General features: G+C 32.7%; 4 protein-coding genes across 5 annotated transcripts; 3 read left to right on the top strand and 1 right to left on the bottom strand.

Annotated features, from left to right (window-relative positions):
• LOC102584307 (putative late blight resistance protein homolog R1A-4) lies at positions 1 to 24,643 on the top strand. 2 transcript variants are annotated; one of them, XM_015312229.1, is made up of 4 exons: positions 1 to 552; positions 12,536 to 15,196; positions 15,329 to 15,380; positions 24,623 to 24,643. In XM_015312229.1, exons 1-2 carry the CDS (start codon positions 123 to 125, stop codon positions 13,744 to 13,746), a joined length of 1,641 nt encoding a protein of 546 aa, XP_015167715.1. In that variant the 5' UTR covers positions 1 to 122; the 3' UTR covers positions 13,747 to 15,196; positions 15,329 to 15,380; positions 24,623 to 24,643. The 2 variants fall into 2 exon arrangements, with proteins under 2 accessions (XP_015167715.1, XP_006355209.2); XM_006355147.2 differs by lacking the exon at positions 24,623 to 24,643 and having other exon boundaries at positions 15,329 to 15,603.
• LOC107062041 (putative late blight resistance protein homolog R1A-10) lies at positions 13,806 to 15,412 on the top strand. The gene is made up of 2 exons (XM_015312250.1): positions 13,806 to 15,170; positions 15,329 to 15,412. The coding sequence occupies exons 1-2, from the start codon at positions 13,806 to 13,808 to the stop codon at positions 15,410 to 15,412; spliced, it is 1,449 nt and encodes a 482-aa protein (XP_015167736.1).
• LOC102584650 (40S ribosomal protein S6-like) lies at positions 16,478 to 17,669 on the bottom strand. The gene is made up of 4 exons (XM_006355148.2): positions 17,564 to 17,669; positions 17,369 to 17,477; positions 17,006 to 17,278; positions 16,478 to 16,896 (listed from the first exon to the last, which is right to left on the bottom strand). The coding sequence occupies exons 2-4, from the start codon at positions 17,448 to 17,450 to the stop codon at positions 16,658 to 16,660; spliced, it is 594 nt and encodes a 197-aa protein (XP_006355210.1). The 5' UTR covers positions 17,451 to 17,477; positions 17,564 to 17,669; the 3' UTR covers positions 16,478 to 16,657.
• LOC102584970 (putative late blight resistance protein homolog R1A-10) lies at positions 21,771 to 24,843 on the top strand. Its single transcript, XM_006355149.2, has 2 exons — positions 21,771 to 24,436; positions 24,571 to 24,843. Exon 1 carries the CDS (start codon positions 22,932 to 22,934, stop codon positions 24,426 to 24,428), a length of 1,497 nt encoding a protein of 498 aa, XP_006355211.1. The 5' UTR covers positions 21,771 to 22,931; the 3' UTR covers positions 24,429 to 24,436; positions 24,571 to 24,843.
• The last annotated feature ends 199 nt before the right edge of the window (positions 24,844 to 25,042 follow it).

Here is a 25,042-nt window from a genome sequence, read left to right as displayed (position 1 = left end):
CCCATTGGAGTGTGTTATTTCCATTGAATAATTGAGTTTGTAATTATAACAAGTCCATTCCAATTTCCAACATCTTACTTCATTTCAAAAAATATAGATTCATTGCTTACTCAGAATACTCTATGGCTGAAGCTTTCCTTCAAGTTCTGTTAGAGAATCTGACTTGTTTCATCCAAGGGGAACTTGGATTGATTCTTGGTTTTAAGGATGAGTTCGAAAAGCTTCAAAGTACGTTTACTACAATCCAAGTTGTGCTAGAAGATGCTCAGAAGAAGCAATTGAAGGATAAGGCAATAGAAAATTGGTTGCAAAAACTCAATGTTGCTGCCTATGAAGCTGATGACATCTTGGATGAATGTAAAACTGAGGCAACAATTAGACAGAAGAATAATAAATATGGGTGTTATCATCCAAACGTTATCGCTTTCCGTCACAAGATTGGGAAAAGGATGAAAAAGATTATGGAGAAACTAGATGTAATTGCAGCGGAACGAATTAAGTTTCATTTGGATGAAAGGACTATAGAGAGACGAGTTGCTACACGCCAAACAGGTGCTCATCTTAGATATTTTTCTAAAAAAACAGCTTTATATCATGAAATTCATTTGTGTTTTTGGGATTTTGTCTAATCTAAATGCAGAGGCGAAGTCATGATTAAAAGTTTGGAGTTCTAAATTTCGTCAATTAATTTTATTAGGGGTTCACAAATATATTTAATTAATTTTCTAGTAGATAAGTGGATCCAGATTTGGATTTATTAATTGGGTTCAAAATCTATTATCTAAATCTGTTTGGTGAAGTTTTTAACATATATAACCTCAGATAAATCCATAGCTTACTCAGAGGATTAGGATAGGCCCCCAAGTCTAAATGACAGGATAAAGCCAGAGTTGTTTTAGATCTTATAATGTGAATTCAAAAAAATGCATTTTTTTAATTTGAAATATGTCTGCTGCTTCTGATCCATCTATATATAATATTTGATCCATCTATATATATATAATATAATTTTTTGGCGAACGGTGATGATTGTAGTTCCACCTCTTAACAGAATTGACTACAAGAAAAGTGTAGAATCATATGATATATGGTAGCATAGGAAAGAGTAGAGAGATCTTTCGAATGGCACAATGGTTCTCTTTTTCCAATTAGTCCATAGGAAAGAGTTACTACACTAGTTAGGTAAGAATAGGGGGTGGAGTGGTTACGAGTTCTACAAAGCCTAGTAGATTTGGCTCAATTTAAATCTGGTGATTGCATTTGCACTGCACCAGGTTCAGATCTGCACTCAGCTGTATTTCAAGCAAAAAAATATGTGCCTAAAATCACCCGAGTCCCTCAGGTCCCAACCATGCAATAATCATGTCAACAAGTCTCGAAACATAATACCAACCTATCCCAAGCAAATTAATACAATATTTGAAATGTGAGTTGTTTAACATTAACTAATTAAAAGGGCAAATATATCACCACATAACGTTTGTGATCCTAATTGTATGTATAATTTGTTGATTTTATATATATATATATATACACACTAGTTCTGGACACGTGCGTCCCATGTTGATTCATTCAAATATTTTATATATATATATATATTATTTTTTACAATAGTCTAGGTGTTTCATGAGTTGTTATCGGTAGGTTGTTTATAGTAAACCTTAAAAATTTAACTTGTTAAGTTAACTTAGGCTTGCACAATATTTAGAGAGTTTATTGTTTGTATTTTTAAGAACAATATGTGGTATAGATGCAACAAATATTATGATATATTTATATCTAATATAATATTTATTACGATTATGATTATATTTAATTTTGTCTTTCACAAAATTATAATATTAGTATTTAATAGAATGATTATTGCTTTTGAAGGCCCTCAATATAATGATGGATTGTTAGAAATTTGATATTAAAGAATGATATACATGTGCATATAAGAATAAACTCTTCTTTATCTATAGCAAATTTACAAGTGGTTTAGACATTTAAAATGTGATTTCTCGTATACTCAGATATAAGATAATCCCATATTATTTTAAACTGTCACCCCCTTCTTCACTTCACAAAATTAAAATCGTTAATGAGTGACACCCCTTCAATATTTATCATGTCATGATGATCCAACACTTGAAAGAGGTAAAATTTATTTAAAACTCTCATCTCAGGTTGCAAATTTCTTAATTTGGAGAATTATAGTTGAAGGATGAATTTTAAGAAACTGTTAGATTAGTTTAATTTTTAATTATATTTCTATTTTATATAGTTTGTATTGAACTACTGATAGATGTTAAATTTGAAACATGATTATCGTGTTATATTTTGTAAGAACTATATTTAATCAAATAAAATAATTTAAAAAATTCTTTATAAGAATAGTAGAAAATTTCAATTGCACTTGAAAAATTCCTTTCTCAATCATGAATTCGAGCTTACTACTTGAATCACGAAAGGCGATTTTCTCACTGCCTATTCAATAATTGATTCCTCAAATAGAAACTAAAACACATTATAAATTGTGAAGTCTACAAGCTAATAATTTTCTTTAAAAGGAAAATTGCCAAACCAACAATAATATAACATGCAACCAAAACTAAACAAAACTAATTAACATTGCATCAAACGGTTGGCTAGATGTGATTTACACTCCTAGCGGTATATTGTGTTAACTGTTGAGTATATATATTAGATCAAAACATCTTCAATTACAAACTTCGATTGCAATTTCTTAATAATTCTCTTTTGATCTCATGACGTGTTAAAAACAACAGGAAAAAATATGATATTTAATATGATAACAAGGAATTTTTTTAAAATAATAATAATTATACATAAAAAATAAAAAACATCTTATCTAAAGCATGAATATAATACGAAAATTAAAATGTTTTTATTTGCATAATGAATCTGAGAGAAGCTCATCACCACACGAGAATAATTTGGCTCTGAATTTACGAACCATCTCTAACCGATATGTGGTTCTTCTTAGTTTAGCTTCCAATATATATAATCTAGATGTTCAAAGCTTTAAGTATGAAGAAATCACTGGCTTTAGGTCCCAAACAAAGCATTTTCATACAATAATATCTAATGTCAACATAATATTAAAATAAATTATCATAATGAACAAACCGTTACAGTAGAATTCATTCAAGGATTTGAAATATCAGATCTTGATAAAAAAGAAGAAGGAAATAACAAATATAGGAATAATGTAATTTCATAGAATATGAAAATGATCATAGTTATCAATAAAGTTGCTTAAAGTCCAACTTGTTCTTTTAAAGATTGATTTCAACTTCCGAGAAGATTTCAACATCCCTTCTCTCGTTGTAAACTCCAGTAGAAGATCTAACAATTTGTACACATTTCCTTTCTGTAAACAACAAACGAATATAAGGAGAATTAGTAATCAGTGTTATGAACTGAAGCTAAAAGTGATATTACTACTAAAGGATAAAAACAATAGAAATATATAGACAAATTTTTTTTTTATTTCTTCCATAGTGTACCTAAGTCTCTTCAAAGTGTATTGATTGTTGTGTCAAATACCACAATTTATAGGACATCATTGAGTAAAATCAAAAGGTATCATAATCATGCCATTAATTTCTTGAAAGTGTGGGAAGATTATGAAGGTGTGAAGATTAATGATGAGATAGTGGAGGTGTGGTATTAATACACATTATGATAAAAATTACACCAAAAACTGATCAGTTAGAGTTTCTCTAATAGTTTTTCGTAACTTTATAATTAATTATTTTTACAACTCTTCATTCTCCTACTTTATTTTAACAATAAGTGAATCAACTTAGCAATTTAGGCATATTTAATATTTAATTAATTAGATATTTTATAATATTTTAATTTAGTATAGGGATAAAATGGTAATTCAACTTTGCAACTTGAGGCTTCGCACTTTTATATATATATATATATATATATTTGTGTGGTTTTCTAATTATTTGTATTTTGAACAATTTATAAAATTGCATACATATTAAAACTACAACTTGCAATTTTTATGTGTAAATGTAGATGATTTATTCAATTTTTACTATTGTTTGTTGTCTTTTCAATTTTAAAAGTTGATAGTTTATCCTTTTTTAATTGAAATTTGACATTTTGTAAGTAATCAATACTAAGATGACAATTATTTATCCTCAAATAATTTCAGGGGGGAAAAAAGGCAAACATGATAACAAAATTGTTCTTCTCATAGCTAGTTAGAAGGCCATAAAAAAAAAAATATTGTCCGACAATTATTTACCATAACTCAATTACATAATAATTCAAGGGTATAATTGGAAAGAAATTTTTTATAAAGTTTCAATCCAAACATAAGATGAGGTGGGAAACAAAGAACCAAACACTTGGTAAAAAATAAACCCTACATTACTAATCACTGCACTATTAATCTCTGCATTACTAATCTCAGCATTAGTAATCCATGCATTATTTATCTTTGTACCAAACGATAGTCTTATTTGTGGGATCCATGCTTTATTGTCCTTCTTTGCCTTTTGTGTCTCTTTCCTACTCTCTCTCTCTTTCTGTTTCCTCGTTTTTTTCTAGATATTTTTTTAAGTTCTATTCCGAAATCAATTTAATTACTACCTTAGTTTGTTTGGATGAAAATAATAATTATTTATTTTAATAGAAAATGTTTTTCAAATTATAATTTTTATTATTCTATAATTAAAGGCTATGAGAATAAAAATATTTAAGTTAATTCTTCGAATGGTCACTTATCCCATAAAATTGACCACTAAAATTACTTTGTTTCTTTTCCTCCCATTTTTTATTTATTGTACTTTAAAAAAAATTGCCTTCATATTTCATTGTTTTTTTAACTTCTACTTTTAGGACCCATTTAAACATAAATATTTATAAAATAATTTTCACTTTATTTGAAAATTGATTTTTGATCATGAAAATTTGAAACACCACATTTTCTTTTTGAAGGTATATTTTAAATTTGGAAACATGTTGGTATAATGTGTTTTTTCAACTTACTTTTCACTTTTGAAATATTATTTAAGTTTAACATGAACATTATTTTGCAAAAAAAAAACATAATTCTATTTTCAACTCTAATATCTATATATATATATGTGTGTGTGCGCGCGCACGCGTATTCTATTGTCAAATACCTAATAACAATAATCATAATTATGCTTTCTATGTCGATAACTTTTAAATAATTAATGTGTAATATTCAATTGTGTTTGTATTAGAAATTCATTTTACTAAACTAGTTTTATTAATTATATTTTTAAATTTTAAATTTTATTATTAATATTTAGGTAATTATTTAATGATAAAAATAATAATTTTTAAAAATATTTTCAGTTAAATTAAGTGAAAAAATAAAAAAAATTCACTATACAATATACAAACTGTTGTCACATGGCAAGTTGATGAAGAAGATCTGGGTGTAATTGCTCAGATTGTCTCTTTCACTTCTTTTAGTTTTTTCTAATTTTATTTGTTTTATTTTTGTCCTTTAGTTCTTCTTTGTTTTTCATTTGGGTCACTTGGACCAGTGGACTTGTTTATAATTTTGGCTTTTTATTAAAAAAAGAAAAAAAAAACTGTCGTCGAACGGTAATTTTGGAGTTTTTTTTTCTATATGGATTTTCGTTTTCGATGTATGTGACAACCCTCGGGATTGTTGATTTAAAATATATATTCAAACTGATGGAGTAATTAAATTTGTTTCAAATTAGATTTAGAAAAAACAAAAAATGAGAAAAAAGAGGAAGAGAAAAGTAAGAAAGAGAAACAAAGGTCAAGAAGGAAAATAAAGGATGGATCCCAGCATCATAATATTATATTAATAAAATAATCTCCAAAAAAACTAGCACATAATTAAAAATTTCAACTCTTTCCTATGGACTAATTGGGAAAAGAGCAAATTTGGGGGATAATTCTCCCATCCATTTTCATTTTATTACACATTTACACCTACTCCTCTGACTTTGTTTTTCTATTACAAATAGTTAAGTCAACTAATTTGGGGGATAAACACTATGATAAGGTGGTGTTGGAAATTAATTAAATTGCCCTCTGTCTTTAATTACTTGTCTACTTTTTTTTTTAGTTATTTTTAATTACTTATCTATTTTGACAAATTAATTCAAAAATAATAATATTTTATTATACCCTCAATTAATTACTTTGAAAAAGGTAAAACTTTTTGAAAATCTTAAGTTTTTAATTCATCAACTTCATAATTAATAGGGGTAAAATGGTAATTCACTATGTCAATCATTATTTTCTTAATAAATGTGTCAATTCAAAACTGGACAAGTAATTAGGAACAAAGAAAGTATTTTACAGCAAGTTGTGGGATTAAAGATTGAGAGAAAGATAGTTGAAACAACTGAGTAGTTTTCAAGTCTCTCTATCCTTTTGATCTTGTGAAGGGATTTCAAGTGAAAATCTTTGTGTTTCTTTGTTATTTTGAGTGTAGACAGTGAAATTTTATTGATAAATTCATATTAAATTTTGGATTAATCCATAAATTCATGATATATTGACTAAGTCAAATTACTGGTTAATAAAAGTCGGGATTAATATTTAAGTCAAATTATATGACTTAAATAAAGTCCAAATTACATTTGGGTCAGTCCATTAAGTTGACAAGACGAGCCCAACTCATGTTCTTGAAGCCCAAGGACCAAAATTGCTTGGACAAAAATACCTCTAAAACCCTAGTTCAAGCCTATATAAAGAGGTCTTCATAAGACCAAAAGGGAGAAGGAAGAAAAAGAAGAAGACACATAGAAATACATAGAGAATCCTTGCTCTTTAGTGGTGATCTGCAAGTCTTCCGCATACAAAGAAATCTTCGCTCCAAGTGTTGAGCCGCAATTACAAAGAAGTCTTCGCTCCAAAAGTTGAGCCATAAGTATTCCATCAAATCAAGAACATCATTGAAGAGAAGAATCAAGGGATTACATATCTTTTCTTAAAGATTTTATAAAGATTGTAACCTTCGCATAAATTTAAATACAAATATTGTTGGTTGCTTGCTATTTTCCTTTCCTGTTTGCTGTATTTTAGGATTGAAACTTTAGACGCTTACAAATTGGCACGCCTAGTGGGACAATCTTTACCTCTCATCTCTTCTCTTCAAGACAATCGAAGTTCAAAAACACTGAGATGACTTTCAAGAAGATCAACTCGAAATCTGCATCTGCATCCAAATCTGGATCTACGTCTGTATCCGCATCTGGATTAAAATCTCTATCGGCATCTGTATTCGCATCTGGATTCACATCTGCATTTGCAAAATCTGATGGATCCAAGTTCTGCATCGATGTCGAAAACATCTTCGATGTTACTGCAGGAAGCATGGGACCTATCACAAGAAACCAAGCCACATTGTTGGGACAACAAGCCTCACGAGTGCCGTCCGAATCTGCTACTGTCTTTGGTTTGTCTCCAAAACATGTTTAGTCTCCTGCAAAAGTTGCAAAAGAAGACATCGCCGAAATGGTCGAGAGGGTTCTTGCCCAATTGAGCCTTTTTACATCCAAAAATTCATTCGCTTCAGCCGACAATGATGTCTTAAGCATAGGATCTACCCCATACAACATGTTTGCATCTCATGTTTGGGAAAATCAATATTATTCTCCATCACCTACAATGGTAATGCACACGATGGTGGTCGAAACTTCCACAATAGAAGAACAACTTGTAAATTTGACGAAAGCAGTTGAAGGCCTATCAACGTACATCAAATGTCAAGACGTCCAAATTACCAAGTTGACAAACATGATGGAGAATATGGAGAAAAGAGAATCCACTCAATTATGTGCAAAGCTCCATGAAACTCAGGAGAAAATAGAGTCTTCCACAAAACAAGAAACAATTATCAACGAGTTTCAAGTGTCTGCCGAAGGTCTGATTCCTATTGACAAATTGAAGGACTTCATAAAAGAGGCTCTCAAAGATAAATCTGAGTGCACGTCTAAGTCTCCTCTCACATATGTAAAGCCGTATTCTCAGAGAATTGATAACCTAAAAATACATATTGGCTATCAACCTCCTAAGTTGCAGCAATTCGACGGTAATGGAAATCCAAAACAACATGTAGCACACTTCGTCGAAACTTGCAATAATGCTGGAACATATGGCGATTATCTTGTTAAGCAGTTTGTTAGATCTCTCACGGGAATTGCTTTCGAATGGTACATAGATCTTGAGTCTAGTTCTATTGATAGCTGGGAGCAGATGGAGCAACAATTCCTTAAGCGTTTTTATAGCACAAGGCGTGTTGTGAGCATGATCGAGATTGCAAACGCCCATCAAAGAAATAATGAACAAGTCATTGACTTCATAAATCGTTGGAGGAGCTTGAGCCTTAACTGCAAAGATCGCCTTAGTGAAACTTCTGGGATCGAAATATACATCCAAGGTATGCATTGGGATCTTCGTTACATATTGCAAGGCATAAAGCCTAAAACGTTTGAAGAACTAGCAACGCGTGCTCATGATATGGAACTGAGTATGACTTCAAATGGAGATCAAGTGTTGTCCAACTTTGAAACTTACAAAGGAAATATAATTGACATTGAGGATGAGGACAAGTTTTCATCTGAAACCGAAATTGAAGAGTCTATGTAAGTCGATGTGCTCCTTGATGTACGAGCCTAAACTGCAAATCAAAATGCTCATTGACGCACAAGTCAAAAAGAAAATATGTCATGAAGCACATCAAATTCAAGCTAAGTTTTCAAGTCAAGAAGTTTCTCAAATTGGAGAAGAATCTTCAAGTCTCAAAGCTCATCAAATTCAAGTAAAATCTTCAAGTCAAAATGTTCTTCGACGCATGAGTCTAAAATGCATGTCATAAAGTTCATCAAATTTTGTTGAATCTTCAAGTTTCAAAGCTCATCAAATTCGAGCAAAATCTTCAAATCAAAATGCTCCTCGACGCACGACCCTAAAATGCATGTAATAAAGTTCATCAAATTCTATTGAATCTTCAAGTTTCAAAGCTCATCAAATTCGAGCAAAAATCTTCAAATCATAATGCTCCTCGACGCACGAGCCTAAAATGTATGTCATAAAGTTCATCAAATTTTGTTGAATCTTCAAGTTTCAAAGCTCATCAAATTCGAGCAAAAATCTTCAAGTCAAAATGTTTCTCGACGCATGAGCCTAAAATACATGTCATGTAGCTCATCAAATTCGTGCTAAGTCTCAAGTTTCGAAGCTCTTCACATTTGAGCTAAGTTTTCAAATCATGATGCTTATCAAATGCGAGCCAAGTCTTCAAGTCAGAAAAGCTCCATGAAAATGAGTTAAATCTTCAAATTGTTACTTTTGGCCCTCATGAGTTTAAATCTATATGGTCCAAAAAATCAAATAGGTTGAAAACCTTGAAATAAGTGGCATAGAAAATTAGAAGAAAAAAAAACTCATATGTTTTGCATTGAAGTGTAAAGTAAATACATTTTATTGCTTCAAAATTGCAAGAGTTTTTACACATCATAAGGAAGGGATAAAAAAAATGGACATATCATCCCATACAAAAGGTCTAAATAGAAAAAATAAAATCAAACATCAAGAAGTGGTTTGTCAACTCGTCTTGGATGTCTTTATCAAGTTCGCATCACCTCTTCATCAAACATTATTGCTTCAAATATTTTATGGATCGATGCATCCATAAGCGAGCCTCTATATTTAACATGGGGGCATATTTTGAAGTTTGATTTAATGAGTTGATAATGTGACAAGTAGTTCCTCTTCAGAACTAGGACAAACTGCGGCAAAATATCTTTCTCGCCAAGGCCAAAACTACAGAGAAAGAGGTACAAAGTGTGATTCATTACTATGCTTCAATTTAGAGGAAGACACATTAAGTTTTGTTCTCGTCAAAGCTGCAATTGTAAAAGAAGATGCGTCATATGTGATTCATCATCAAAGACACAACTGCAAAAGAAGATGCAGTAATATGGTTCATCGTCAAAGTCTCAATTGAAAAGGAAGATGCATCATGCGTGGTTCGTCATCAAAGCCGCAATTGTAGAAGAAGGTGCACTAAGTGTGGTTCATCGCTAAAGTCGCAACTGCAAAATAAGAGACATCAAGTGTGGTTCGTCGTCAAAGTCGCAACTGCAAAAGAAGAGGCATCAAATGTGGTTCGTCGTCAAAGCCGCAACTGCAAAAAAAAAAATATATTTTATGTGTGGTTCTTCATCAAAGCCACAACTCTAAAAGAAAACGATTCACATATGATTCGTTATCAAAGCCACAATTGTAAAAGAAGATATACTAAGTGTGGTTCGTCGCTAAAGCCGCAATTGCAAAAGAAGAGGCACCAAGTGTGGTTCGTCATCAAAGTTGAAACTACAAAAGAAGAGACATCAAGTGTGGTTCGTCGTCGAAGCCGCAACTCAAAAAAAAGATATTTCATGTGTAGGTTCGTCATCAAAGCCACAACTCTAAAAGAAAACGATTCACATATGATTCGTTATCAAAGCCACAATTGTAAAAGAAGATATACTAAGTGTGGTTCGTCGCTAAAGCCGCAATTGCAAAAGTCATCAAAGCCGCAGTTACAAAAGAAGACGCACTAAGTGTGGTACATCTCCACCAAAGCCACAATTACTAAAATATTACACAAGTATGATTCGTCGTCAAAATCGCAACTACAAACGAAGATGCACCAAGTGATTCCTCGTCAATTATGGATTACCCCTCATTTTTATGGTGTTATATTGAGGCTGTCTTCGGTCCATCGTAAACCTACAAAAAAAAGTAGATGTGTCTCACGGTGCCAATTGCACGAAGCTTCAAAGCGGCATGGTGAAAATTGTGGTATATGCTCTCACGTTCGTCATGATGAATATGGTTGTATTGACTTAAGAGATTCTTGTTCTTTGTCCATGTAGATGATGACAAAATTCTCAATCAATATGCGGCTTTTTCGGCGAAGATGCGGAGAAGTGAACTCATGGATGTTGTCCAAAGTCAATTGGATCGCTAACTTTAAAAATATCAATTTTGTTGAATTCATAAGAACTTTGACTTTGATTTTTGGATAAGTTGTAGACTTGAGAGTCTATTTTCTATCGAATCAAGTCGCTCTCCATTCGAGCTCTCCTACACCAAGATGCAAACGTTTTGGTGAGACTCCAGAATCTGCAAAACAATAATGATAGAATTGAAGACCAACTTCAAAAAATTATTCTCGTCAATCCATGAAGAGTTTTACCTTGATTTTTTGATATATTGTAGACTTTGATGTCTAGTTTCTATAGAAACAAGTCTCTCGTCATTCGGAATCTCCTACACCAAGATAGAGATGTTTTGGTGGGACTGCATAGAGCTATAAAAAGAAAAAGACAGATTTGATAGCAAACTTCAAAAATCAATTTCCACCAATTCAGAAGGGTTTGAATTTTGAATTTCGAATATGTCGTTTTCCTCTGAGTCTAGTTTCTGGAACATCAAACGGATCATGATTTCGATATTTCTACAACAAGTTATGAACTTTCTACCGCAAGCGTGCTGTGCTGAAAAAAAGTGACGAAAATTGAGTTTTGTATGCCTCAAGTTGACAATCAATCATTGTAAGAGCATGTGTTTTAATAGAAATCAGAAGTACATAAATTGTGTTCCTACAAATTATGGAAAAACCATATTTAAAACAAAATTATGGTAAATTTTCCTAGGAACCAAATTATTGTAAGTTTTTATAGGAATCAAGTTAAGGAAAATTCAATTGGAATCAAGTTATGGAAAATTTCCATTGGAATCAATTATGGAAAGTTTTGAAAGACTCCATAAAAAAATAAATATTTCACGAATGCTTCAAGCCTTGTCTTTAAAGGTTGGACAAGTTGGACACCGCAAAAAGCCTCGAAGCAGGGGGCATTTGTAGACAGTGAAATTTTATTTATAAATTCATATTAAATTTTGGATTAATCCATAAATTCATGATATATTGACCAAGTCAAATTACTGGTTAATAAAGTCGGATTAATATTTAAGTCAAATTTTATGACTTAAATAAAGTTCAAATTACATTTGGGTCAGTCCATTAAGTTGACAAGACGAGCCCAACTCATGTTCTTAAAGCCCAAGGACCAAAATTGTTTGGACAAAAATACCCCTAAAACCCTAGTTCAAGCCTATATAAAGAGGTCTTCATAAGACCAAAAGGGAGAAGGAAAAAAAAGAAGAAGACACATAGAAATACATAGAGAATCCTTGCTCTTCAGTGGTGATCTGCAAGTCTTCCGCATACAAAGAAGTCTTCGCTCCAAGTGCTGAGCCGCAATTACAAAGAAGTCTTCGCTCCAAAAGTTGGGTCGCAAGTATTCCATCAAATCAAGAACATCATTGAAGAGAAGAATCAGGGGATTACATATCTTTTCTTAAAGATTTTATAAAGATTGTAACCTTCGCATAAATTTAAATACAAATACTGTTGTTTGCTTGCTATTTTCCTTTCCTATTTGCTATATTTCAGGATTGAAACTTTAGAAGCTTACATTGAGTCCTAATTTGATGGCAGCTTATATGAGTCCTAATTTGATGGAAGCTTATACAGCTGTAATTTCTCTTCTTCAAACTCTGGAGCAACTTCAGCAGAGCCATCCAGACCTCATTCAAGGTCAAATGGTTAAAACGCTCGAATCCCTTCTTGTTACTGCTGAATATTTTCTAAATGTTGTTGAAGAAGCTAGCAAGAGTAGATTTGATCCAGAAAAAATCAAATCTTTGAAGGAAAAAATAAGAGCTTCTGCTAGCTATACAGAAGATGTTGTTGAGCTGACGATTTATCAAATCATCGAAGACTTAAGCTTGGCATTTGGAATTACGCCTACAAGTTCACTACACAAGAATTTGCTATCCGTTGTTGAAAAACTCGATAGAAAAAAGAATGAAGTGATGGAGATTGTTTCTGAGTTTACCACAAGCACTCATGATGATCAAATTCTTCAATCTGATGGGGATTCCTTGATTAGCAACCCAAGGCTGCAACATTTGGAAGATGATATCGTGCACGGACTTGATGATGACCTGGAGATAATAGTTGAAAGACTGACAGGACAGTTGTCGGATCTAGACATTGTCACAATATCAGGCATGGGTGGCATTGGCAAAACAACACTCGCTAGAAAAGCTTATGATCACCTAAAACTCAGGTATCATTTTGACATTCATGTTTGGATTACAATATCTCAAGAATATGGAAGAAGAAATGTGTTGTTACAGGCTTTACATTGCATTTCAAAGCATACAAATATTGACATAAAAAAAGATTATGATGTTAAGGATGACAATGAGTTAGCCGACCTGGTGCAGAAAAGCCTAAAGGGTCCAAGATACCTTGTTGTTGTTGATGATATTTGGAGTACGGATGTTTGGGATAGCATAAGACGTATGTTTCCTGATTACAACAATAGGAGTCGAATCTTATTGACTACTAGGGAAACAACGGTAGCAATGTATGCAGATTCTATTAGCCCTCATGAGATGAACCTCTTGAATTTAGAAAACAGTTGGAAGTTACTTTGTGATAAGGTGTTTGGACCAAATAGTTGTCATCCTCTTGAGTTGGAAGAAATTGGAAAGAAAATAGCGGAAAAATGCCAAGGACTACCCTTAACAATTTCAGTGATTGCAGGACATCTTTCTAAAGTGTCCAGGACATTAGGAAGTTGGATGGATGTTGCCCAAACCTTAGGTGAAATCATTTCTAGTCATCCAGATAATGCTTAGGAGTGCTCAGTTTGAGTTATCACCACTTGCCTAATCACCTCAAACCTTGCTTTCTTTCTATGGGTAGTTTCCCAGAGGACTATCATGTTGAGACTTGGAGATTGATTCAATTATGGATCGCAGAAGGTTTTATAAGGAGGCCTGGAAGTGATAAAAGCTTGGCTGAAGTGGCAGAAGATTATCTAGAGGATCTTATCAGCAGGAATTTGATAATGGTTAGAAAAAAGAGATTCAATGGTGAGATAAAAGCATATGGAATGCATGATCTACTGCGTGAATTCTGTTTGACAGAAGTTGAACTGACAAAGTTTATGTATATTGAGACAACTAACATAGCCCCTACTGTTTCTACACAGAGGCATTTCAGTTTTCAAAAAAATTACGGTTATTCAGTTATTCATCTTTGTGATCTGTTACCATCAGTTGCCAGATCTATCTACTTATTTCCTGACTTTATGTTCAGAGTAAACCTTGAAGCTTTCTCCCATTTCAAGCTTCTCAGGGTATTGGCAGTATTTGATGAATATAAATGTTTTCGTTCATTTCCACTTGTAATTACAAGATTATGTCATCTGAGATATCTCCAAATTCGATGTTATGACAATCCTCCTGCATCAATCGCAGAGCTTCAGAATTTGCAAACTTTAATATATGGGAGAGAACGTTGTTATACAACTTTACCAGAGAAGATATGGATGATGAAGAACTTGAGGTGTATACAAATAAGGAAAGCCTGCTATTTACCTAGTCCTGGAAGAAAAAGTATCCTAAATAAGCATCTCGTGATAGGGATGCCAAATGTAGAGGAACTTTCTAATCTCTCGTTGTCCAGTTGTACAAATGAAATCTTTTCTAACATTCCCAATGTAAAGAGATTGATCATCCAAAATACAGCTATATTGAGAACCGGGGATAGGGCCAATGACCTTATTGATATTTCCAGCTTAACAAAACTCGAAGCATTGAAGTGTGTCAAATATTTATCTTTGTCTGTGCAACCACTGATCTCCATCAGGTCTTTACCAACATCACTCAAGAGGTTGACTTTAGCTGGCTGGCATTATTTTCCTTGGAAAGATATATCAACTCTTGTTATGTTGCCAAATCTTGAAGAGCTCAAACTTAAAAATCGTGCAGCCAATGGTTATGTATGGAGATTGAATGATGAAGACAAATTCCAAAGCCTAGAGTTTTTGTTATTTTGCGACATAAATCTTGAGCATTGGGAAGCTAGCAGTGATAACTTCCCAAATCTAAAACGCCTTGTTCTGAAGGAATGCAAAAAACTTAAGGAAATTCCAATAGATTTTGGAGAAATTTGTAGTTTGGAGTCAATCGAGTTACATAATTGCAGTACTCTTGCTGAGGATTCTGCAAGAAAGATTGAACAAGAACAAGAGGACATGGGTAACAATTGCCTTAAGGTCTACATCAATATATAGCACTCAATGTAAGTTTTACATTTCTCCAAAAATAAAATAAAAAGTTTCATTATTCATACTATTAATTAGTCCATCTTTGCTACATTTTACCTCCTTGAAATTACGATTATGAATTCTGCTTTTATCTTGAATATATGCAGGGGATTGATGCTTATTTTGAGGGACAATCTGACAGTATAAGTTTGTTTGAAGGTAGGTTCTCTCTGAAAGATAGACTCGGATAGAAATAGAGAATAGAAGCTGACAGCAAGCATTCTCCTCTGGGATTAAGCTGTCTTCGAAAACACAACCTTTTCTTTTATGCTATTATCCTTTGTTGAATGCATGCCTTGTCAATTTGTGAGATCTCAACTAGTTGTTGCGCAAGATTTGATATATATGTATGAAAAGTAATATTTGATCCATCTATATATAATATAATTTTTTGGTGAAGGGTGATGATTGTAGTTCCGCCTCTTAACATTGACTACATGAAAAAAAAGTAGTCTTTGGTGTAGAATCATATGATATATGGTAGCATAGGAAAGAGTAGAGAGATCTTTCTATTTTTAGAGAATGGCATAATGGTTCTCTTTTTCCAATTAGTCCATAGGAAAGAGTTACTACACTAGTTAGGTAACAATCGGGGGCGGAGTGGTTACGAGTTCTACAGAACCTAGTAGCTTGGGCCTAAACTCTATTTACCTGTTTAAATCTAGTGATTGCATTTGCACTGCACCAGGTTCAACTCTATTTTCATTAGACTGTACAAATTCCCATAATATGTTGGAGAACTGGTACGATAGAATTATCAATTCTTCTCCTAGAAAAATGTTTGTTGGAATATTTCAAGAGACAATTATCATACCATATGAATTATGATAGTTACCATCATAAGAACACGGTTGAAAATAAATGCACAGGTGTTGTAGCAAAAATTCTGGACTATTTCTGTTGTGACCTTACTTACTATTGGGCCTATTAGCTTAAAGACGAAAAGCTTTTCAATTAAAAGAATTAGTTAGGGGTTAAAAATACTATTTAGTTCTCAAATTAACAAATAGTAGAGTTCTTACAAAGGTGCATGTCCAAATAAATATTTCCTCCTGTAAAAATACAAAAGAAACCCCTAAATTTCTTCGAAACGTTCTTCAGTTCTACGAAATTTAGGTCAGTCATAACCATACCACGAAGGTAAGGCAATGTGATCCTGAATTGTTAAGTCACAGGAATCAAAAGAGTGAAAGCATTGTGTCATGTAGCTAGACTGAAAACAATTTTTCAAATAGACTGAAAACAATTTTTCAAAGTAGCCAGAACAAGGAAAACATAAAAACAGAAGATTGTCAAGTAACAAAAGAAACTTCAATCTTAAAGTACTATCAGACTCAAATTATCAGGAATGCTCAAAATTACCAAAACCATGTAGTACTACATCAAACAATAACTAAAACCAGACCCAAAAATAGCAGGAATAACATTCCAGTGAACTAAGCGGCAATGGATGGCTTAGAAGCTGCAGAGAGTCTAGACCTCTTCTTAGCCAAACTCTCGCTACGCCTTTCTCTTTGTTCCTTCAACCTTGAAGCAAGAAGCTTCTGATAATCAGCTGCCTCTGACTTGGCCTTGGCAATTCTCTTCTTCTTATCAGCAATTCTTGCCCTCTTTCTTTGCAGAGTCAATGGTGTCACGAGCCTCTGAATCTTGGGAGCTTTGCTCGCATTTTTCCCTGTTGCACAACGCATCATAATAGCATTGAGAACATGTCCAAAACTGCTATAATTTGAATACAGAACAGACTAGGGACATGATGAGTAGCTATAAAGGAGAAAACTCACCAGTTTTGGTAGTGAAATTTCTGCGGTATGTGTTGACATACTTCCTGACATCATCTTCCTTGGAAAGGTTAAAGAGCTTTCTGATCTTTGAAGCTCTCTTGGGTCCTCTCATCCTTGGTTTCTCAGTGTCAGTCAGTCCAGGCAGATCATTCTCACCCTTTTTCACGATAACAAGATTCAGAACAGAGAGGTCAGGGCTAACAATGCATCCACGGACAGATTTCCTTCTGCGCTCACCATTTCTCCTACCATGTCCCCGGAAACAAGGAGTACCTATTTTATATAAACGAATTAGATAGTTAAACCAAAAAGTTATTCACAGCAAATAGGCACCACCTTTAAGAGAATATCAAGCACAAGTACCTCGGTACAGCAAAAGGCGAACACGGCCTGGAGTTAGAACTCCCTGCTTCATGGGGAAACCTTGCTTGTCACATCCTCCCATGATCTTGAACACATAACCCTTGAACTCCTGCCGTCATAAGAGCAACATTTTTCGAATAAACTCATATAAAGTACCACCAAGAAAGTTATAGAATATATGCACCAGAAACTTACCTCACCCAGGGCATCTCCGCTGACCTCTTGGGAGATCCTTTTGTCAAAAAAGGCTCGACTGCATTTCCAGATATTAGGTTAGATAACACGAATATAAACTACCTAAGTGGTGTGCAAATGCAAAATAATGAGCATACTGAAAAATGCAACATACAAACTGCAACAAATTAACAGCTACATACCAAGCTAAAACAGTTACAAGTAATCACTGTGCTGTCAATGACAAAAAAATACACAATTCAATTTGTAATGCAAGGAAATAAACTGTAGATACATCCTTATCAAAAAAAAAAACTGTAGATACACGTACTAACAGACAGAATAATTGAAATATTGCAAGTGTAATGAATAAAGTAAAAGAACATGTCAACCAAGTTCAACCGATGTAAATTGCTTATTCTTATACTAAAGTATTGATTTCTAAATTGTACATAGTTTTTCAAATTTAATATAACTGTCATTTGTATTTATAGTCTAGTATTGCTTTCAAAAGATAAAGCCCATGAGCACATACATATAGATTCCATAACTATTTGTGTTCAGCTCCAACAACATAAACAAATATCCTCAAGGTACATCATCTTGTGAAAGCAAATCAAGGTTTCCAAGCAATTACCAACCGTGGAACAATAGCTATCATTCTTCAAAAAAGTATACCACCATGGACCAAAATTTTTAGGCCAGACTTCAGTCAATAATAGCTTGTTTGATGTATATAGTGAGACTCTGAAGTAAAGTTTAACTCCGTTGAAGGTTTAAAATGGTTGTCAATGTTGTCAGGCAGAGAAGAAAGAGTAGAAGCAGAGGTGAGAGAGTGAATAAAGGAAATTTACTATTTTAACCCTACTGGTACAACTCAAGTTCTGTTTGAAGTACACTTTACATTGCTTCTTGTACCTCATTTTCGTTCCCAACATGAGGAATGGTTTCCAAATAATTGTTGAATTATCTTTTCAAACTACTTCCATAGGTGACCAAGTATGTATATAGTGGAGTTAAAATCATTGTAGATTTTTCAAAATTGCCAATATTATGAAAAATAACTCAATACAATGAAAAACAATCAAGGATTGCAACTTGTGAATACAAATCAGAGACTTTACCATGTTTTGAATTACACCATCTTCCAATTTCATTACATCAATAGCATCGTCTAATATCTCAAATTAGTTGAACAATGAACATCCCAACCTTTTTCTCAGCCCCAAATTTCAAAGCCAGAATAGAAAGCACAATATAATATAGAGTTTAATAAATAATAAACATTGTCAACGTAACTTAAATAATTTTTACATATGGGTAGCACATTTTATCAAGAAGGTTAATGTAAATCTGCTAACCTGATAGTGCAAAAAAATATTTACATTGATCATGTATAAAACTCAAATGTAAAGGTACATCATTTGCAATAAATGCATTATTTCATTTCGTGAGCATTCATAACCCAATACAATTGATGATGACCGCATACGGACAACTTAACTATCATTCTGCACATTAATTAGGTCCAACATCAAATGTTGTTACCAAATCTACAGAAGATCCTTCAATTATTCTAAATTATTTGATATTATGAGAAACATTCAAGTCCCCTCTTGTATTCTTATTCCAGGAAGCAAGAAAATGACTCTGGTCCTTCCAGTTTAGTTGTGATAAAATGAAAAAAAAATGACTTTTCATAATGAGGCACGTAATGTTGCTTCTATATAGAATTAGAGGGAGTTGAGGGTCAATTCATTTTATGAATAACTTAGACTCTACCTGGAATTGAAAGGTTCAAATTCCACAAATAACAATCATATGTTTTTTCCTTTCCTCCTTCACCTAAGAAAAGGAAAAAAAGACATTTATTTATTTGTCTTGATATTTCTGTATCGCATATCTCTTTTCTACCTCTCTCCCTTCAACAGTACAAAAAAAGTTCACTAAGAAGCGAGGAACGGAAAAATAATTATTAGTTGACAGCTTGACCAACCTTTAGTGCTAAATCAAAGATCCATCTCGATGTAGGCATATTATCAAACACCGTGCACTAAGGAAACTTGAGTATTTATTCGTGAAGATGCATGAATAAATCAGAAAATACTATTGACATTCATATATTATTTATAGAGAAAATACAATAGAGAACAATAATCTAAAAGAATAAATACCAAAATTTGATTCAGATGATGAATGTTTGTCGAAATTTGAACAAGAGTATCTCCATCTTCATCAACAACTTCTTGTTTGAATGGTTGTTAAATATTATTTTGTTTATAGTCATTTTCATCCAATTTTTCTTTCCACAAACGGATCAGTGGAAATAAAAATGGTCACATCTGTAAACTTCATGTCTTTATATTCTCTAAAAAAATCACTAATTGCACAAGAAAAAAATTGAAGCAAAAAAAAAATTAAGGAAGAAAAAAGCGAGAAAAACTTACCACAAAATACAATTAAGAAACTTGAATTTGAAAGAGTCAATGAAGAAGAAAGTGAACATGAAAAGACTGAAGAAATGAGAGAAGCAGAGGAGAAATTTGGAAAACCTAAAATGAAGCAGGGCAATGTGAAACCAAAATTTTGGTCATTGGAAAGAAGATGAAGAGAATAGGGGTACACGTGGTTTGCTTTGGAAATCATAAAGACTCAAGTAGAATAATATGGACCCCACTATACAGTACAAATTAAATTACTTTAATAAAATAATATATGGCTGGCTAAGTATAAAAAGAGAACACACGTGTCACCAAATAGAGTACATATGTCTCTATTACAATGAATGCACCAAAATTAATCTTCACAATATCAAAAATGCCCTTATTTGTCTCAAGGTACAATTATTTTAAGTTGTGTTAGTCCTTTAGAAGTGTCACTTCTAAATAAGGGTAATATAATATAATATATATGTGTGTGTGCGCGTGCATTCTATTGTCAAATACCTAATAATAATAATCATAATCATGCTTTCTATGTCGATAACTTTTAAATATTTAATGTGTAATGTATTCAATTGTGTTTGTATTAGAAATTAATTTTACTAAACTAGCTTTATTAATTATATTTTTAAATTTTAAATTCTATTATTAATATATTAGGTAATTATTTAATGATAAAAATAATAATTTTTAAAAATGTTTTCAGTTAAATTAAGTGAAAAAATAAATTATTTTTCACTATACAATATACAAACTGTTGTCACATGGCAAGTTGATGAAGAAGATCTGGGTGTAATTGCTCAGATTCTCTTAATTTTATTTGTTTTATTTTTGTCCTTCAGTTCTTTTTTGTTTTTCATTTGGGTCACTTGGACCAGTGGACTTGTTTATAATTTTGGTTTTTTATTTTTATTTTTTTTAAAAACTGTAGTCTAACGGTAATTTTGGAGTTTTTTTTTTCCTATATGGATTGTCGTTTTTTATGTATGTGACAACCCTCGGGATTGTTGATTTTTTTTTTTTTTAAAATAAAATAATAATAATAAAATATATATATATATATATATAAACTGATGGAGTAATTAAATTTGTTTCAAATTAGATTTAGAAAAAACAAAAAATGAGGAAAAAGAGGAAAGAGAAACAAAGGTCAAGAAGGAAAATAAAGCATGGGTCCCAGCATCATAATATTATACTAATAAAATAATCTCGAAAAAAACTAGCACATAATAAAAAAATTCAACTCTTTCCTATGGACTAATTGGGAAAAGAGCAAATTTGGGGGATAATTCTCCCATCCATTTTCATTTTATTACACATTTACACTACTCCTCTTACTTTGTTTTTCTATTACTAATAGTTAAGTCAGCTAATTTGGGGATAAACATTATGATAAGGTGGTATTGAAAATTAATTAAATTATATTTTGTTTTTAATTACTTGTTTTTTTTTATTTACTTGTCTATTTTGACAAATTAATAAAAAACAATTTTCTTTTATTATATTTTCAATTAATTACTTTGAAAAAGGTAATTTTTTTTTTAAATCTTAAGTTTTTAATTCATCAACTTCATAATTAATAGGAATAAAATGATAACGCACTATATTAATCATTATTTTTTTAATAAATATGTCAATTCAAAAGCGGACAAACAATTAGAGAGATGAAAAGTATTATACAACAAGTTGTGGGATTAAAGATTGAGAGAAAGATAGTTGAAACAACTGAGTAGTTGTTTTCAAGTCTCTCTATCCTTTTGATCTTGTGAAGGTATTTCAAGTGAAAATCTTTGTTATTTTGAGTCCTAATTTGATGGCAGCTTATATAGCTGTAATTTCTCTTCTTCAAACTCTTGAGCAACTTCAGCAGAGCCATCCAGACCTCATTCAAGGTCAAATGGTTAAAACGCTCGAATCCCTTCTTGTTACTGCTGAATATTTTCTAAATGTTGTTGAGGAAACTAGCAAGAGTAGATTTGATCCAGAAAAAAATTAAATCTTTGGAGGAAAAAATAAGAGCTTCTGCTAGATATACAGAAGATGTTGTTGAGCTGAGGATTTATCAAATCATGGAAGACTTAAGCTGGATATTTGGAATTACGCCTACAAGTTTACTACACAAGAATTTGCTATCCGTTGTTGAAAAACTCGATACACAAAAGAATGAAGTGATGGAGATTGTTTCTGAGTTTACCACAAGCACTCATGATGATCAAATTCTTGAATCTGATGGGGATTCCTTGATTGGCAACCCAACGCTGCAACATTTGGAAGATGATATCGTGCACGGACTTAATGATGACCTGGAGATAATAGTTGAAAGACTGACAGGACAGTTGTCAGATCTGGACATTGTCACAATATCAGGCATGGGTGGCATTGGCAAAACAACACTCGCTAGAAAAGCTTATGATCACCTAAAACTCAGGTATCATTTTGACATTCGTGTTTGGATTACAATATCTCAAGAATATGGAAGAAGAAATGTGTTGTTAGAGGCTTTACATTGCATTTCAAAGCAAACAAATATTGACATAAAAAAAGATTATGATGTGAAGGATGACAATGAGTTAGCTGACCTGGTGCAGAAAAGCCTAAAGGGTCCAAGATACCTTGTTGTTGTTGATGATATTTGGAGTACGGATGTTTGGGATAGCATAAGAGGTATATTTCCTGATTACAACAATAGGAGTCGAATCTTATTGACTACTAGGGAAACAGAGGTAGCAATGTATGCAGATTCTATTAGCCCTCATGAGATGAACCTCTTGAATTTAGAAAACAGTTGGAACTTACTTTGTGATAAGGTGTTTGTACAAAATAATTGTCATCCTCCTGAGTAGGAAGAAATTGGAAAGAAAATAGCGGAAAAATGCCAAGGACTACCCTTAACAATTTCAGTGATTGCAGGACATCTTTTGAAAGTGTCCAGGACATTAGGAAGTTGGATGGATGTTGCCCAAACCTTAGGTGAAATCATTTCTAGTCATCCAGATAAATGCTTAGGAGTGCTCAGTTTGAGTTATCACCACTTGCCTAATCACCTCAAACCTTGCTTTCTTTCTATGGGTGGTTTCCCAGAGGATTATCAAGTTGAAACTTGGAGATTGATTCAATTATGGATTGCAGAAGGTTTTATAAGGAGGCCTGGAAGTGATAAAAGTTTGAGTGAAGTGGCAGAAGATTATCTGGAGGATCTTATCAGCAGGAATTTGATAATGGTTAGAAAAAAGAGATTCAATGGTGAGATAAAAGCATGTGGAATGCATGATCTACTGCGTGAATTCTGTTTGACTGAAGTTGAACTGACAAAGTTTATGTATGTTGAGACAGATAAAATAGTCCCTACTGTTTCTGCACAGAGGCATTTCAGTTTTCAAAAAAAGTACGGTTATACAGCTATTCATCGTTGCGATCTATTACCATCAGTTGCCAGATCTATCTACTTATTTCCTAAAATTTTGTTGAGAGTAAACCTTGAAGCTTTCTCCCATTTCAAGCTTCTCAGGGTATTGGCCATATTCCATGGATATGCATGTTTTCGTTCATTTCCACTTGTAATTACAAAATTATTTCATCTGAGATATCTCCAAATGCAATGTAATGACAATCCTCCTGCATCAATCGTAGAGCTTCAGAATTTGCAAACTCTAATATATGGGAGAGAATATGGTTATACAACTTTACCAGAGAAGATATGGATGATGAAGAACTTGAGGTGTATACATATAAGGAAAGCGTGCTCTTTACCTAATCCTGGAGGAAAAAGTATCCTAAATAAGCATCTTGTGATAGGGATGCCAAATGTAGAGGAACTTTCTAATCTCTCTTTCACCAGTTGTACAAATGAAATCTTCTCTAACATTCCCAATGTAAAGAGATTGATCATCCAAAATACACCTTTATTGAGGACCGGGGATTGGGCCAATCCCCTCATTGATATGTCCAGCTTAACAAAACTCGAGGCATTGAAGTGTGTCAAATTATCTTGGTATGTGCAGACATTGATCTCCATCAGGTCTTTCCCAACATCACTTAAGAGGTTGACTTTAGCTGGCTGGCATAATTTTACTTGGAAAGATATGTCAACCCTTGTTATGTTGCCAAATCTTGAAGAGCTCAAACTTAAAGATCATGCAGCCATTCTTAATGTATGGAGATTGAATGATGAAGACAAATTCCAAAGTTTAGAGTTTTTGTTATTTTGCGACATAAATCTTGAGCATTGGGAAGCTAGCAGTGATAACTTCCCAAATCTAAAACGCCTTGTTCTGAAGAAATGCAAAAAACTTAAGGAAATTCCAATAGATTTTGGAGAAATTTGTAGTTTGGAGTCAATTGAGTTACATAATTGCAGCACTCTTGCTGAGGAATCTGCAAGAAAGATAGAACAAGAACAAGAGGACATGGGAAACAATTTCCTTAAGGTCTACATCAATATATAGCACTCAATGTAAGTTTTACATTTCTCCAAAAATAAAAATAAAAAGGTTTCATTATTCATACTAATAATTAGTCCATCTTTGCAACATTTTACTTACTTGAACTTACAGTTATGAATTCTGCTTTTATCTTGAATATATGCAGGGGATTGATGCTTATTTTGAGGGACAATCTGACAGTATAAGTTTGTTTGAAGGTGTGTGCCATGGAAGGGGTAGATAGACTCGGATAGGAATAGAGAATAGAAGCTGACAGCAAGTATTCTCCTCCTTCAAAAAATGCAACATTTTCTTTTATGTCATTATCCTTTGTTAGATTTTTGTTTTAGGAATAAGCTTGTCTTGCCAATTTGTGAAATCTCTTCAACTAGTTGTTGCGCAAGATTTGACATATATGTATGAAAAGTAATATTTGATCTATATAGATACAATATAACTTTTTAGCGAAGGGTGATGATTGTAGTTCCAACTCTACAAAAAAGTAGGCTTTTGTGTAGAATCATATGATACATATAGTAGCATAGGAAAGAGTAGGGAGATCTTTCTTTCTTAGAGAATGGCACAATGGTTCTGTTTTTCCAATTGTCAATAGGAAAGAGTTACTTAGGTAAGAATCG

This window comes from Solanum tuberosum, unplaced genomic scaffold (assembly GCF_000226075.1).
Source record: "Solanum tuberosum cultivar DM 1-3 516 R44 unplaced genomic scaffold, SolTub_3.0 scf00191, whole genome shotgun sequence".
In the NCBI taxonomy this organism is placed as follows: domain Eukaryota; kingdom Viridiplantae; phylum Streptophyta; class Magnoliopsida; order Solanales; family Solanaceae; genus Solanum; species Solanum tuberosum.
The sequence above is the reverse complement of the archived record's forward strand: the minus strand, read 5'-3'. Positions and strand labels throughout refer to the sequence as shown.

Bases quoted from the DNA above. Each gene is read 5' to 3' on its own strand.
- LOC102584307 (XM_015312229.1), top strand. From the start codon at position 123: ATGGCTGAAGCTTTCCTTCAAGTTCTGTTAGAGAATCTGACTTGTTTC. The intron at 553-12,535 runs GTGCTCATCTTA...ATTTGATGGCAG, and splicing joins AGTTGCTACACGCCAAACAG to CTTATATGAGTCCTAATTTG.
- LOC107062041 (XM_015312250.1), top strand. From the start codon at position 13,806: ATGGGTAGTTTCCCAGAGGACTATCATGTTGAGACTTGGAGATTGATT. The intron at 15,171-15,328 runs GTCTACATCAAT...GAATATATGCAG, and splicing joins TGGGTAACAATTGCCTTAAG to GGGATTGATGCTTATTTTGA.
- LOC102584650 (XM_006355148.2), bottom strand. From the start codon at position 17,450: ATGGGAGGATGTGACAAGCAAGGTTTCCCCATGAAGCAGGGAGTTCTA. The intron at 17,279-17,368 runs GTACTTGTGCTT...TATATAAAATAG, and splicing joins TCGCCTTTTGCTGTACCGAG to GTACTCCTTGTTTCCGGGGA. The intron at 16,897-17,005 runs GTGAGTTTTCTC...GTTGTGCAACAG, and splicing joins AAATTTCACTACCAAAACTG to GGAAAAATGCGAGCAAAGCT.
- LOC102584970 (XM_006355149.2), top strand. From the start codon at position 22,932: ATGGATGTTGCCCAAACCTTAGGTGAAATCATTTCTAGTCATCCAGAT.